At 38.3% G+C, this 15,854-nt stretch overlaps 1 protein-coding gene across 1 annotated transcript in view; it reads left to right on the top strand.

Annotated features, from left to right (window-relative positions):
* Positions 1-15,854, top strand: part of HERC1 (HECT and RLD domain containing E3 ubiquitin protein ligase family member 1) — a 109,841-nt gene that overhangs the window by 71,611 nt on the left and 22,376 nt on the right. The window contains 15 exon segments of the mRNA XM_037396088.1: positions 197-972; positions 2,055-2,253; positions 3,150-3,310; positions 4,866-4,982; positions 5,151-5,382; positions 6,529-6,653; positions 6,973-7,193; positions 8,408-8,676; positions 9,181-9,233; positions 10,477-10,677; positions 11,297-11,471; positions 12,183-12,453; positions 13,281-13,494; positions 14,232-14,437; positions 15,578-15,705. Of these exon segments, the coding sequence (XP_037251985.1) occupies positions 197-972; positions 2,055-2,253; positions 3,150-3,310; positions 4,866-4,982; positions 5,151-5,382; positions 6,529-6,653; positions 6,973-7,193; positions 8,408-8,676; positions 9,181-9,233; positions 10,477-10,677; positions 11,297-11,471; positions 12,183-12,453; positions 13,281-13,494; positions 14,232-14,437; positions 15,578-15,705 (3,348 nt within the window).

The raw sequence follows: 15,854 nt of genomic DNA, 5'->3' as shown, positions 1-15,854 counted from the left end.
CCTTTACTTTGATACCATATCTCCCCATTTTCTGATCATAACCTCATTTTCCTCTGTTTGCATTTAATTTTTAGAATTGGTTTGTTCATTTTATTAAATATATTTTACATCTTGCTTTGCCTACATTATTTCCTGTACTTTCCTCCTGTCTCTCCCTCACTTGCTTTTTCCTGTGTCATTCTGATCTTTATTAAAGCTTCCCAACTTTTTGGTCGCCTAGTGATACTCCATTGTATAATCTGGAGCCCTGCGAACCACTGCCTTTTGATGTTGCAAGATTTCGTGGGCTGACAGCTACTGTGTTACTGGACCTTACCTATCTGACTGGCATTCATGAAGATACAGGAAAGCAAAGCACCAAGAGACACGAGAAAAAACACAGACATGAATCTGAAGATAAAGGGGAAGTGGACCAGAAAACGGAAGGTGATGTTGGATCAGATACACGATTAGGACAAAGTGCTGATGATAACAAAGGACATAGCTCGACAAGCTCTAAGTCGGAAAATGAAATCGCTTCCTTTTCTTTAGAACCGTCAGCACTCGGTATGGAATCCCAACACCAACCTGCTGAAGGAAGAAAAAAGAATCATGAACATACTCCAAGAAATCATGATATAGTGCAGTCAGAAATCAGAGCAGTACAGCTGTCTTATCTTTATCTGGGCGCTATGAAATCACTTAGTGTTCTTCTTAGTTGTAGTAAATATGCTGAGCTACTGTTAATACCAAAAGTCCTGGCAGAAAATGGTCACAACTCTGATTGTGCTAGTTCTCCAGTTGTTCACGAAGACGTTGAAATGCGTGCTGCCTTGCAGTTCCTGATGCGACACATGGTGAAACGGGCAGTCATGCGTTCCCCAATTAAAAGAGCTCTGGGACTGGCAGATCTGGAACGAGCACAAGCCATGATCTACAAATTAGTGGTTCACGGGCTGCTGGAGGATCAGTTTGGTGGAAGACTTAAACAAGGTACCATTTCAAAATTATGGAAGTATAGTGCTAAATTATGTTATTATTTCCATTAAAATCAATACTAACAATGATAATACAAATAACAATCTTGTAATTTTGTAGTGGTTATACTTTGGAAGAATTTAATTGAACAGAGAAATTTTACAAAGATGCTTTACTGTTTTGTAGATACAATACTGACATTTTTGCCTTTTCCCCAATCCCTTATTTTAATAAAAAATGAAAGCATATCAGCCAATCAGAAATATAAGAGTTTCTTCTTAAAAATGAGCAGTTCTGTAGATACTTTTCAGAAGGATTTATGTGTGACGTAAATATCATATTCACCATTCATTGTTGTTAAACATGATTGTATATGGTCATAGTAACAGGTGATGTTGAGCATGTGTATGTTCCAGGTGTAAGTAACCTGTGTTCCTGTCTGTGAAAATCTCTAAATCATTTGTGGGGTTTTGGTTTTGAGGTTTTGTTTTCTGAGGTTTTTTTTCTGAGATATTTGGCACTGCCCTAACAGAAGCTGACGAGAAAATACGTATCATTCTTTTTCTTCTTAAAAATATATGTATTACACTCTGCATCTTCAGGGAAATGATTTGAAAGGGTTTAAAGAAAGAAAAAAAAATCTAAAATGTTAAAGCTTATTAATGTGCTATCTGGTTCTTTACTGTCTTAAGGACTTCTTATAAACCAACCAAAAACATTTTAAAATGTTACTTACACTGCTGAGTTAGAAATAGCTTTGCCTAAGAGAATAGTCTTAGCTGTTACAATCATAAATCTAAATCTCATAAGATCTAGCATAAGTAAATGGCTTCTGTCACCACCTGGAAAGACTTCACCACTTACTGTGTATGTGCCTCAGTACCCTGTGTTGACAGCAGCAGGAGCAGATAGGCTGATTTCCTCCTGTACGTCCATGAGTTACTGGCAGCAGTATTTGTATGGTGTCCATTTCTGTGCATCCCTTTCTTTGGGGGGGAATTTAAAATTATAGTTATCTTTGAAAGTTTAGCCACAGCTACTGTTTTGCTCTATGCAATTGTATTAATGTTCCTGTCATGTCCTTTTTTCTGTTGCAGAAGTAGATCAACAAGTAGAAGAAGGTGACCAGTCTCAGCAAGCCCAAACACCAGTTACAACCAGCCCTTCTGCTTCTAGCACAACGTCTTTCATGAGCAGCTCTCTGGAGGATACTACCACTGCCACTACTCCAGTAACTGATACGGAAACAGTTCCAGCTTCAGAATCACCTGGTGTTATGCCTCTCAGTCTCCTTAGGTAAAATACCTTTATTCTCGGCATATATGATTTTGTGGGTGTAAGGAACTAGTTGTGTGGTTTATATACAATATATGTCTTTAGCTGTGTAAGCCTTTGAAAATGTTAACATTTGTTGTCAAGAACTGCCTCTGCAGAAGATAAGAGTTTAATTTGTTACTTTGCCTTGCAGGATATGTGTTACTAGAAATAAAAACCTGCGAAGTTTTTAATCTACACTGTATATATATGTAACGTCTGAGTTCTTCAAGACAGGAGAAAACACCTTCCTTCAGTTCTTGTGTTTATTTGATATATTTTAAATTACAAATCTGTGAAATTCGTGTTTTTAATGAATAGTTGTTGAATCTCAAACCAGAGTATATCTTAATTTGTAGGTAACATATCCTGCAAGCTAAGACCTTGTTTGATCCTACCCTCACATACTGAAATGGAAGGAAGATAAAGCTAGTTAATCTGCAGAGGCTATTTGTCATGCGGAAGGAAATCTGCTTTACATCAAATGGAGTCCTGTTCTAAGTTTGTTAATTCTGTTGATGTATCTGACCTCTGTTCTTAGGGGTTTTGCAGATGCAATTTGACAAAAGCCAGAACAATGTCTTACTACAGGGACAGTAAAATATTCACCTGATTTGTTAGTTGGGCTGAGTTCTGAACACAGTGAGGAAACGGGAAGAGCGTTTACATCTTTTATAGGCAAAGGTGGTAGGAATGAGCTGAGCTGATGTTTCTTCTGCTCACCCCAGTGTATGTATTGCACCTTACCCTCAGAAAACTCAACTGTTGTACAGTATGACTTGCCAAGTGCACTCTAATTTATACGTCAGATTTCTTGTCAGACCTTTTTCAGCATAGTTCTTTTTAATACAAATGTTTATTGTTCTTTTTTTTTAAAGGCAAATGTTCTCCAGTTACCCTACTACAACTGTACTTCCAGCACGACGTGCTCAGACGCCTCCAATATCTTCTTTACCAACATCTCCTTCAGATGAAGTTGGAAGGAGACAAAGTTTGACTTCTCCTGATTCCCAGTCTGCGAGGCCTGCCAATCGTACAGGTAAGCTTGTAGTTGATACAGATAGAAATGTGGACAAATCAGTAAATTCACAGTTCAGTGTAGTTTCCTAAGACATTGAAAACCAACAGGATTTCTTTTTAATGCAACCTAGCATGCAAAGCTTTATTGAAAACTTTCAAATTACTGTCTTAGGACAAAAAGCTGTAGATTGCCTAGCTGTAGACTTTATCAAGCAAATTACTTTTTAAAAGCTGTGGAATGGATTACAAACTACATACATAAAATGAGAACACAGTATGATTGGTAATTACTTCAGGATGTTAACCTGCTTTGGGCTTATTTCTTGGTTGTGTGCCACTCTTCAGTGCACTAATTTTCTAGCTTTTGTTAGATCACATACCACACAAAACCCAAGAATTGGTGTATTTTATGACACGTACACCAGTACGGCTCCTTCCAATTAATCTTGTTTAATGAGATAGAAGGGGCCGTCCAACCTTCAAGGGCTCCTCGTGCTGCTGTCTGGAATCGCGTGAAAGTAATGCGAGGCTTCTGTTCATAGGTTTATTACCACCTGCACTGTAGTGCTCAAAACAGAAACTTGCTCTGTTCCAGCATACATGCAGAATGGAATAGCTAGGAGGCTGAGAAAACATGAGAATCTTGAGTCTAAAGAGCACCAATGAGGATTGTGATGCAGAGGAGATAATACTAAAAAGAAAAAGACAAGTTCATACATAGGCATTTTGTATTAAATTAATGGAAGAGACTGAGTTAAAAGTATGTTTTCCAGATTTCATACTTGGTGCTGAGAAACAAAGACATTGCTTTAAAATTCCTGAGAGATAAAACGTTTTATGCTTGCTCTTATCTCCATGGTATTAGTTGGGTCTTTTGATTGCTTCATTTATTACATAGCAACTTGTCTGCTGGGTTTCGCATCTCACTCTCTCTTTGTTGTGTTGTTTTGTTTTGTTTTTTAAACGAAGTGATTTGTGTTTAGTCACGATACTGCCTTTACAGCAGTGTTTTTTAGTACATTGTTGATGCCTTCGTTGATCAAACCCCACTTTTATGGCAAATGATAAGGAAACTTTGAGTTTTGGTCAGTAAGTGACCTCTTTAGAGTCCCTTTAAAGACACTGCACAGAAATATAGCCATTGTCTGCAAAGACATTTTTCAGGTATGTCACCAGCTTGGTTGAGTTACCTGAAGAGGTATGTGTATTGATGTAATTTCCTAACACATGGAATTCTTGATGATTCGGACAGGGCTAATTTCATCTGGTCTACCTAAATATAAATCAAATAGATAATTTGGTACAGTTTTAAATAGAAGTCAACTTCTTATAAATATCTGTAAAGAAATAGTTCTTCTAATATCATCTGTATTCTGCTTAATTAAACAGGGGCTTACAGAATATATGTTACCAATGGGCGTGAACAGTCTAGTTTCATTACAGAAAGCATCCTACTTTGTGGATAGTAGTAGAGGGGAAAGTTGTTAAAGGCAATTATTCCCTTATTTGAAGGTCTTGTAAATAACACTGAAGAAGGATTTATGCAGTTAACATTTAACATTTTCTGTTTTAAGCTTTGTCTGATCCAAGCAGCCGACTTTCAACATCCCCTCCTCCTCCTGCCATTGCTGTTCCATTGTTAGAAATGGGATTCTCCCTCAGGCAAATTGCAAAAGCTATGGAAGCTACAGGTAATCTATTGCTATAATATCAGTTTAAACTGAAAATATTGATCAACATGAAACACTTTTTTCCAATGGAATACTTAGGTTTTAAGTTCTGTAACCATTTGTGGGGGAGTTATTTTTTCACCATCGATGATACGATACAATTCTAAAGTGTAATTTTCCTGTTTTCAGGTGCCAGAGGAGAAGCAGATGCACAGAATATTACAGTGCTGGCCATGTGGATGATAGAGCACCCTGGAAATGAAGATGATGAGGAACCCCAGTCAGAAGGGACTGCAGATTCACGACATGGGACAATAGTCTCTGGAAGTGGTGGAAAATCTGTTGATCGTTGTTATTGTCAGTCACCAGGTGACATCCCTTCTGCTGATGCCACTGAAATGGAGGAAGGGTTTAGTGAAAGGTAAAATGTGGTTTCCTTCTGATTGCTTGTAATCTGTTTCTGAAACTGAAAATCTCACAACTTCGTTGTTGCTGACAGAACATTACATTGTAATGCCACTTTTGAATTTTGTTACAACATGAGTAAAAGCAAAGATGCAATTAAATTAAGTGTACACAGTGCATTAGTTTTCCAGTGCTGTTTGTGCACAGAACCAGGGAAGAATGTAACTCAGCACCCTTCCCTCAAAAAAAAAAAAAAGGAAGGAGGAATGAAAAAAATGAGAGCATATAGCTTTTCATTTTACCTAAAAGACTTTAGCAATAAAGCAAAATTTCATTACTTGGATGTTTTTTTTTTCCTTCAGTGTTTTCATGAACAGTTATTTTTCTGCATTTTTTTTTTAAATTAATTATTGGTTTGTCCAGAGAGGATGACACTGAATTGAAGTTTGCATGCTCAGTCACCTTCACAGCCTAAGATCTGAACTATCTATTAAACGAGGAGGAAAGGTGGTGGGTTTTCTTTTCTTTTGTTTTTAATCCTGAAAGTAGTGGTTATATTTTTAAGTGACACCTATTAGGAATCATACCAGCTGTTTTTTTGATAGGGAGGATGACAATTACAAGATGTATTTTGAGAACATTTTTGTTGAGATTCCTTGATACTGAGATACCATTTTTAAGTTTCCTGTTACTTTGCCTCAGGTAAAGTGTAGATCCACTGAGAACTCACAGATTTTGGTTGGGAGAAATAAACTAAGTAACAGGTGTTACTAGGTAACTTTAAATTCATGTTTTGGAAAACATTTTGGGCAAAAGGGGGAATGGCTGAAGCAGCAACAACAGAAATGTTGATTTTATTTATTTTAAAAAGAAGAAACCCAAATCAAGCTGTAGTTAACACTGACAGCATAAAATGAGTATCAAATAGGTGTTGACATTGCTGCATCTGATTAGTTTGAGGTAAATCTCACAGTCAAAAAGACAGTAAGTATGTGCTGCAGTGGAACTGAAAATTCTGAAATTCCAAATGCCCTTTTTTTCTTTTTGTGAAAGAAAGGAAAAAAAATACCAGTAAACATGATCTCAGTATTTTTCCTTACTTTACTGTATGTGGCTGTTTAAACCTTAGTTTGATTTGCATGTAAATTACAAATTCTTGCAGCCCTGATAATATGGATCATGTGGATAACGCAGCTTCTGCGAGCGGACCTCCTTCTAGAAGTCGGTCTGCTGTAACGAGAAGACACAAATTTGATTTAGCTGCCCGAACGTTGCTAGCACGTGCTGGTAAGTATACTGAAAGATTTCCAAGGTCTCTGCTTATCAAGTAAATGAAGAGGAGGGGGACTGGTATTTACCACAAAAGTTACAAAACTCTTTTTCATATGTGTATCAGTGCATATTTAACTTAAGTGTTTTATGTGGTAATAAGTAGATTTATGTTTGGTGGAAGAGTTAAAAACAAAGCAAAAGGAAGTTGAAAGTACAGTCATCTTTATTACATGCAAAATAAACTGCTTTATTTTTCCTTTTTTCCTTTTTTTTTTCTTTTTTTTTTCTTTTTTTCTTTTTTTCTTTTTTCTTTTTTCTTTCTTTTTCACTTGAGCGGGCTTATACCGCTCTGTACAGGCCCACCGGAATCAGAGTCGAAGAGAAGGGATATCTTTGCAGCAAGATCCAGGGGCGCTTTATGACTTCAACTTGGATGAGGAGTTAGAAATTGACCTTGATGATGAAGCAATGGAAGCTATGTTTGGGCAAGACCTGGCTAGTGATAATGATATTCTGGGAATGTGGATCCCAGAGGTATTGGATTGGCCTACCTGGGTGTGTGTGACTGCAGCGGGGGCTGCTTTAACTTACTGCTTTTGGCATCTTTGTATTTTAAAATCTAAAGTAACATGCATATATGCTTATAGCCTGTTTGAAAATACCTTACTAAATACGAGCAATGCTTAAAATCCTCTTGTGTTCTGTAGCTTCACTTTTAGATTAAAAATAGTGCTTTCTTGTGGTTCTTGCTTTGCACTTCCGTATGTACATAGATATTTTCCTCCCTCCTCTGAAAGATGAGAACAGAACTAATATAGTTGTTGTTTTGATGATATCACTCACAAATCAAGTAGGTGGTCCAGGTTGCTTAGCTGTGTGAGGTAACACACAGAGTGGGAAATGTTTATTCTGTTTAAAATAAAACCACCACCAATAATATCTGATCTGTAGCAACATAATTTGCACTTAAATCATTTTTTCTTAATTCAGTAATGTATTTCATTCTCTGGGAAGGATATGGTGACAGTCCTGACTCAGTTGTTGTGTGGCCCACTAAAAATATGTTTGAGGTGAAGAGGAAATATATTAAGAGCAGCTTGTTAATTTTTGTATTATCCATGTCAAATTAGACAAGCAACTTACAAGACTAAGCTTGTGTCATCTAATTATGATGTTACCTGACCAATATGGAAGCGCGTTTCGGTGTGCATATTGAGCTTTTCAGAGAGCTTGTTTCACTGGAACATCACAATGAAATGACTGACTTAGGACAGAAGTGTAATTCTGGAAAAATTGAACTTTATATCCAGACAAAACCTTGGAATTTATTGACACAAATTATAGTTATTGTTGCTCAGTAAATGTGAAGTCCGATGGCCTGAAAAAAAAAGGATTATTTTTCCTGTGTTGAGTCTAGTCTTAGTCAAGTTCTGAGGAGAACCAGCTAACTTAGATAACAAGGAATGTGAACTAGCAGAGTTATATGTGAAAAGTTATAAGTCAGGAATTTTGAGTCAGATCTGAAATGAAATAGGAAAATCTCATCCTCTGAAACTTTACTTCAAAATGTTTTTCCTGTTCTGACATGACCTGCTCTTCGTTATGGCATAAATTGCCTATTTCTGCTTTGCTTTTGTGCAAGGTAACCACTGATACCACCCTTTGTAACAGAAATGGGCAGGAACATCCACTTAAGAATACTGACATATTTTGTATCTAATATGAATATATTTATTCTGTAAAAATAACGTGAAAATCTTACTATGCAGCATGTTTGTGAATCCGAAGACAGAGAAGAAGTAGTGGTTTGTGAACTATGTGAATCCAGCGTTGTCAGCTTCAATCAACACATGAAAAGAAACCACCCAGGCTGTGGTCGCAGTGCAAATCGCCAGGGCTATCGAAGCAATGGCTCCTACGTAGACGGCTGGTTTGGTGGTGAATGTGGAAGTGGAAATCCTTACTATTTGTTGTGCGGCATCTGCAGAGAGAAATACCTAGCCCTGAAAAGTAAATCTAAAACATCAGCTTCTGAAAGGTACAGAAATACTCTGCGTAAAGAAAGGAAACATCTTAAAAATGCTTACTAGCATTAACATTTTAAGAATTTGATTGAAGAAATCAAAATTCCTAGCAGAAATTGTCTTTATTTCAACTGAGGATTAAAATAATTCTCTGTATTCAACAAAGTCATATTTAGGAAAAAGGTTATCTTGATATTGCTATTTTTTAAATGAAATCCAAGGAATTACTTTTGGGGATGTTGCCAAATCTTGTTGACTTTTTAAAACTTCCTTTCTCAATTCTAGCTGACAATTCCAGTATTTTTTACGGACCTTTCTTACATTAGTACTGCAAAATGCTTCCTCCCTCCACAGACACTTTAGAAGGCCTTTTAATTCTCTATTACTAGCCATTTCCAGAAATCGTATCTATATTGACCTAACAATAAAGTAACTTAATAGTAAAGTTTAAAATTATTATGTATATATGTAAAATATTGGAGCCATTTGGTTATTTTCTTTGTTGCTTTTTCATACAGGTACAAAGGCCAGGCTCCTGATTTAATAGGTAAACAGGACAGTGTTTATGAAGGTATGTTTGTAAGTTGCTGAAGATATTAAATATTTTGCACTTGTACAATGTTTTATTTTTCCGTAAAGTACCTCCATGCAAATAAACCCATTATGAAACTGTGCATGAAGGTATACTTTAAAATCTTCTTCAGACTAGTTGTTGAATTTTAATATTTTTTTTAGTTCAAATGGGAAAAAAAATCAGTGGCACTTTTTCCTGTGTCTTTCATCTAAGTAGCTGAAATGGCGAATACCTGACTTTGGATGATAAGGTATTGTGGGTGCATGTTATATGCAGAACTGCACATACAAAGCCTTATGTTGCGATACATTTCTTCAGAGTAATGTAGGAGAATTACCTTAAGTTAGAGTCTTAAAAATCTGCCGTTAGGCTTATTCTTACTTGTTCTGCCTTTGTGCTATCTAAGAATGGCTCCTGAGGATGGCTTTCACATTAAACTATTTCTAGTGACTGTGGAAAGCCTTTGCCACATGATTCTTTGATTCTGGGCCTTTCTGTAGCTTATGTGATGGCAATCGTATGATTTGTCACATTTGTCTACTTAAGACTAAATGAGTGCTCCAGAATTTAACAGCCAGTCCATCTTCCAGTAAATAAAACTTGTTCAGGTTCTACTGTATGGGGAGTGAGATAGAGTGGGAGGGATCAGTAAATGTAAGTTGTCCTCTAAGTGGTTGGGAAGTGAATAAAATGCCTAACTGAGTTGCAATTACAGTGATGTTTCTTTTTTTCCTTTCCCCCTGCCCTTCCCCCCCAGGAAGGAAAAGCAAAAGCCTGGGTGTACTATTATAACTTAAGAACTCATGCATATTCTTTGATAAAATATGAAGATCAGAAATGTCTAGTATCTGTCTTTACCTTTCAGCCCTTTGGCATATGCACCCATTACCATGCTTTAAAGCACAACCATACGTCTATGCTTTTCACTATGTTACAGGTTTTGGAGTTGTCTTGTGCTAGGTGTGATGACCTCTCATTTCTGTGTTTTTAAAAAAAACAGCTAGTTTGATACTTTAGAGAATCTTCCATGAAACTTCTCTGCAGTAGAAATTAAGATCAAGTTTAATGGATGGGGCAAGAGCAGGATTTTGGTTTTCTGATTCATTATGTTGCGTCTATGTCAACATCAGAAGATGGTTTAATCCACGTTTTATACCCTGTATTGGTTTTTTTTATTAACTGGAATTACTTGATATTTTAGCTTTTGTAACCAAGTCTAATTACATTTCTGCAACTCCAGAAGACTGGGACATGTTAGATGTAGATGAAGATGAAAAGCTGACAGGAGAAGAGGAGTTTGAATTACTGGCTGGACCTCTTGGGTTAAATGATCGGCGTATTGTGCCTGAACCTGTACAGTTCCCTGACAGCGACCCTCTGGGGGCTTCAGTTGCAATGGTGACAGCCACCAACAGCATGGAAGAAACATTGATGCAAATAGGTACATTTGAATTGGGTTTCATTCAGAGAACAAGTACCTCCCGTTTGGTGTGGTTTTGTAGGGGCAGTGCAGAAACATTTTGACAGTCTTTCCTGCCTCCCACCACGAGCAAGTGACAACAGGTTCTAAATTGTCCTTTTATTATAGGGGAGTTAGAGAGAGGAGTGTGAGGCACTTTTATTGGCGGAAGGTATAAAGCTTTTATTTACTAAAAAACCTGTGACTGTGGTCCTACAATGAATGCCAGTAGCATGTTGTGCAGAACTCGGAGATGGATTCCTGGATTTAAGTTGGGATTTACTGACCAGCCTATTGAAATGCCAGATGATTACTTAAGTTTGTAGGCCCCTCTAATGGAAGAGGGAAGCAGAGGAATTAATATTAACTTGAGTATCATCAAGTTGTGGTCATCAGGCTGAAAATAATAATTAAATTACGGAGTGTATTTCAGGAGTGTATTTTCCTTGCAGTCATTATCACTATAGTTCTGTATGTGTGAAATGTTGAAGAACGAATGAGTAATGTTCAAACTTAGGCCAAATTTGCTTCTGGGCTTATTACTATATGGTAATATTTTGCTTTTCTTTAAATACTAATGCAAATTATCATTATTTCTAAGGCTGTCACGGCTCTATAGAAAAAAGTTCTTCTGGCAGGATAACCTTAGGAGAACAAGCAGCTGCCCTAGTAAATCCACATGACCGTGTTATGGCTCTGAGAAGAGTGACTGCTGCCGCCCAAGTCCTTCTTGCAAGAACTATGGTTATGAGAGCACTCTCACTTCTGTCTGTCAGGTTTGTGGCATCCTTGGCAACACTTGAACATTTTCATTTGGAGCCAGTTACCAAGTTATGTTCGATAGGGATGCAGTTTTAAGCTATTTGGGAAAGCAATTCTAATTTTACATACTCGTATCATACTATTAAGAGAAAAAGTTCTGTTGATTTTGTTCTTTTGAGCCCGGTCTTGAAACTTCTACATCTTATATGGAAAGTGGATTCCAGCAGTGTCAGCCGTTCAGAAAGTAAAGATGCTATGTTTGTCAGTGAGTTTTTGTGCAAGGGAAGTATTAGATGTAAGCATTGGAAGAAAGAAGGTGAAGTGCAGGGGTTAATGGGATATGAGGATTTAGAAACTGGCCTTGTACAAGATACCTATGTGACTATGAAGACGTCACAGAGGTCTGGCATGTACATGTGCATATTGTCATAGCGTAACTCTAAACATGAATTATCCATGTAACTTTGTTTGGAGTGATTCCACGTAAACTCATGGATTTTTGCTAGGGCAAGTCTATTATGTGTTTTTGTCTTCAGCTTAAAAGAAAAGGAGTGGAGGGGGCTACAGCTTCATTTTCTTTCCTCCCCTTGCCCCTGCATAGTAACGATGTCCAGCTAATCAAACAGGCAGTGTTTACTCATGTTTTGGTAATAGTTTTATCCAAACTTACCTTTCTTTCAAAATGTACTCATAAAACCAGGATTATTTATGTTTGGTTTTGGCAGTGGTTCCAGTTGTAGCCTGGCAGCTGGTCTTGAATCCTTGGGATTAACAGATATCAGAACTTTGGTTCGGTTAATGTGCCTCGCTGCAGCAGGGAGAGCAGGCCTCTCCACAAGTCCATCCACTGTGTCAAGTTCAACAGAGCGATCTAGAGGAATACACAGCAAAACAAGCAAGCCTATATCTTGCCTTGCCTATCTGAGTACAGCAGTGGGCTGTTTGGCATCAAACACTCCTAGTGCTGCAAAGCTGCTGGTACAGTTATGTACACAGGTAGGACTGTTACTTCAACATAAATATTTATATTAAAAGACTTACACATGAGATGCAACAATCCTTTTTTTAACATACTGGTAATTTGTGCTCTTCTGAGCTGTGATCAGACTGGCCTCAGTTTGAGGATCTCCTTAGAGTTCTTGTTTAGGGCTTTGCACAAGAGTATGTTTTATTGTTGGTAAAAAATCGAGCAACTACTTTTTTTTTTTTTTTCCCTGAGTACTCTTCAAGTGGAAAAAATAGATGTGCTTTTTGTATTGACAGAGTGTTCTCTTAAAGTTTTGGCTTTTCCAATTGAGTCAATTCTGTGTGGAGCACAGATTATATTTAGAAAGAGATGATTACAGCTGTGGACATGCAGCAGGATTTCATATTTATCAGGAAACTTCTAAGCAATCAGAGTAATTAAACTCTTCTGTTCTTCTGAGTTTGAAATATAATTGTGGAGAAATAGGAGTGTTTGGTGGGATGATGGATTTTATTGTGGTTATTGCTTTTTATGGTACCACCAGGTGCATAAAAAAGGTCTTCTATAAGCTCCATAGTTCTTACTGGTATTCTTGGTTACTTGATGCTTTTCTTTAAAAAAAAAATATCTCTGGATCTGAATAGTTGTTTCCATTAAGTCTAGGTCTTCCCCAGGACGGAAGACATAAATTCCGTATTGTACATGAAAATAAAAGTGGTTGGGAGCTGAGGATTTCCAAAAAAAAACCCTTGAAAATACTGAAAACACTGCATGATTTGTTGAACTGAAAATATTTTCCAAAATTGACTTTTCTGTTTGGTCTGGTTACTTATTGTCCTTAATTATTTATTTTTAGAATTTGATTTCTGCAGCAACTGGTGTAAACTTGACAACAGTTGATGATCCAATTCAGCGAAAATTTTTGCCGAGTTTTTTAAGAGGAATTGCGGAAGAAAACAAACTTGTTACATCTCCAAATTTTGTGGTTACTCAGGCGCTTGTAGCATTGTTGGCAGACAAAGGGGCCAAACTCAGGCCAAACTATGATAAAGCAGAAATTGAAAAGAAAGGTATGATACAGCTTTGTTTTAAAATGTTAATTATTGAATCTTCAATTCCTCGTTTGTATTTGAGAGACTTGCTAGAATAATGTATAAGTAAATATACTCTCAAAACAGTTTAGTAAACAAATTTTACTTAGAAATATGGTCATGCTACATAATGGCATCTTTTCCACTTTGGAAAAAAAAAATATGAATGTATGTGTCTTCAAAGGCATGTAGCCAAGACTTTCCAACCTGATGAAAGTAAGGGGAGTGACAGCTGGTTACTGCCACCAGCCCCTGGCTGGGCCGTCGCGAGCTGGGCCGCGGGAGCTCAGGGGCCAGAAGGAGCTGCTCGGCCTCAGCACCAGGCTGTTCCTTGGTAAAGGGAGGGGAGGACACAGCAGTGACAGCAGTTTATCTCTGTCAGAGGAAGCATTTTCCTGTTCAGAAAGTACTTGGTTTTTGACCAGCCATTTTCCATATGGTTGGAATAAGGCTGCTCATAATTCTCTTCTTAGGGTTTGGGGTGAAATTTTAAAGGGAGTTGTTTTTCTGTTTGTATCGGAAGAGTTTTTCTAGCAGTTAATATGAGCGCAGCATTCTTATGGTTTTTTTTCTCTTTTTCTGGAAATTATGGCTAATTCTGTGTTTGTTTGTGTAATTCTGTTTGGTACTCATCTAGGCATCATCTCACTGTTTTGTTTAAGCAGGTTTAATTGCCCATTTGTATGCCCATCCTTCCTATGATCCTTCTGCTGTAGGCCCTCTGGAGCTGGCTAATGCACTAGCAGCTTGCTGCCTCTCTTCAAGGTTATCTTCACAACATAGGCAGTGGGCTGCTCAGCAGCTGGTGAGAACTCTTGCAGCACACGATCGAGATAATCAAACTGTTCCTCAGACCCTCGCTGATATGGGGGGAGACTTACGAAAATGTTCCTTCATAAAACTAGAGGCTCATCAGAACAGGGTAAGCATGATTTCTCCCAGAATTGCACAAATTCTAATGCTTGCATTTGTAGAATACAGAAAAAGTAAAATATTATTTTACAAGTATACTGGCCAAAATGATTTCCCACAAGAAGTTAATTTTTGGTGAAGTGAGCTATTGCTGGAGGGTACCTCTAATGCAGAAAAACGCTTAGCTTTGAAGCTTCAGTTAGAGGGGACATGAAAGTGTTCTTACAGTACATGAAGTCAGCATAATCACCTTCAATCTTTTCTTAGACTAGATTTTAATTTGCATTAATTGGTCTGTCACAGTAGTTAAAGTCTTTGTCCCCTATTCTGTGCAATAGTGGCCTGTGGAGCATGGGTCTGAACAAAGTATAGCACCCCGACAGAGCATGCTTAATTACGGTGCACAATACTGTAGAAGCAGAAAAATCATAGAATGGTTTGGGTGGGAAGGGGCCTTAAAGACCATCTAGTCCCAACCCCCGCCCTGGGCAGGGACATCCCCCCCCCAGCCCAGGCTGCCCCCAGCCCCATCCAGTCTGGCCTTGGGCACTGCCAGGGATGGGGCACCCATAGCTGCTCTGGGCAGCCTGGGCCAGCGCCTCGCCGCCCTCACGGGGAAGAATTTCTTCCTCATATCTGATCTAAATCTGCCCTCTCTGAGTTTAAAACCATTCCCCCTTGTCCTGTCGCTGCAGGCCCTTCTAAAAAGCCCGTCCCCATCTTTCTTGGAAGCCCCCTTTAAGTACTGAAAGGCCACTGTAATGTCTCCCCGGAGCCTTCTCCTCTCCGGGCTGAACCACCCCAACTCTCTCAGCCGGTCCCCACAGGAGGGGTCTCCAGCTCTCTGACCATCTTCGGGCCCCTCCTCTGGACTCAGCCTAACAGGTCCATGGCCTTATGTCGGGGGCCCAGGAGCTGAACGCAGCATGCCAGGTGGGGTCTTGCCAGAGAGGAGCAGAGGGGGACAGTCACCTCCCTCAGCTTGCCAGCCACGCTGCTTTTCTTGAAGCACAGGATACGGTTGGCTTTGTCTTGTTTAATTGTTTACAGTGTGTCCCATTACTTAATGTTTGCTTAATATTAATGAACAAACATACCAAAGCTTTAGATTTAAATTCCAGTTTTGTCATGATTATTTTGGTATTTGTAGGTCATGACGTGTGTTTGGTGCAATAAAAAGGGACTTTTGGCTACTAGTGGAAATGATGGCACCATAAGAGTTTGGAACGTTACAAAGAAGCAGTATTCATTGCAACAGACGTGTGTGCTCAACAAGCTGTAAGTTAATTCTTTATAATAGTCAGATACTTAAATTAAGCTGTAATTGTGCAAGGTAATGAAAAGAGCCAACTGTGCAGTATCTCCTGCACTGACGTTCTCTCATTTTTTTCCTCTGGGACTGTTGCTGTGTTTATGGCATGCAAAGT

This window comes from Falco rusticolus, chromosome 7 (genome assembly GCF_015220075.1).
Source record: "Falco rusticolus isolate bFalRus1 chromosome 7, bFalRus1.pri, whole genome shotgun sequence".
Lineage (NCBI taxonomy): Eukaryota > Metazoa > Chordata > Aves > Falconiformes > Falconidae > Falco > Falco rusticolus.
Note: the sequence above shows the minus strand (reverse complement) of the source record. Positions and strands in the feature narration are given on the sequence as shown.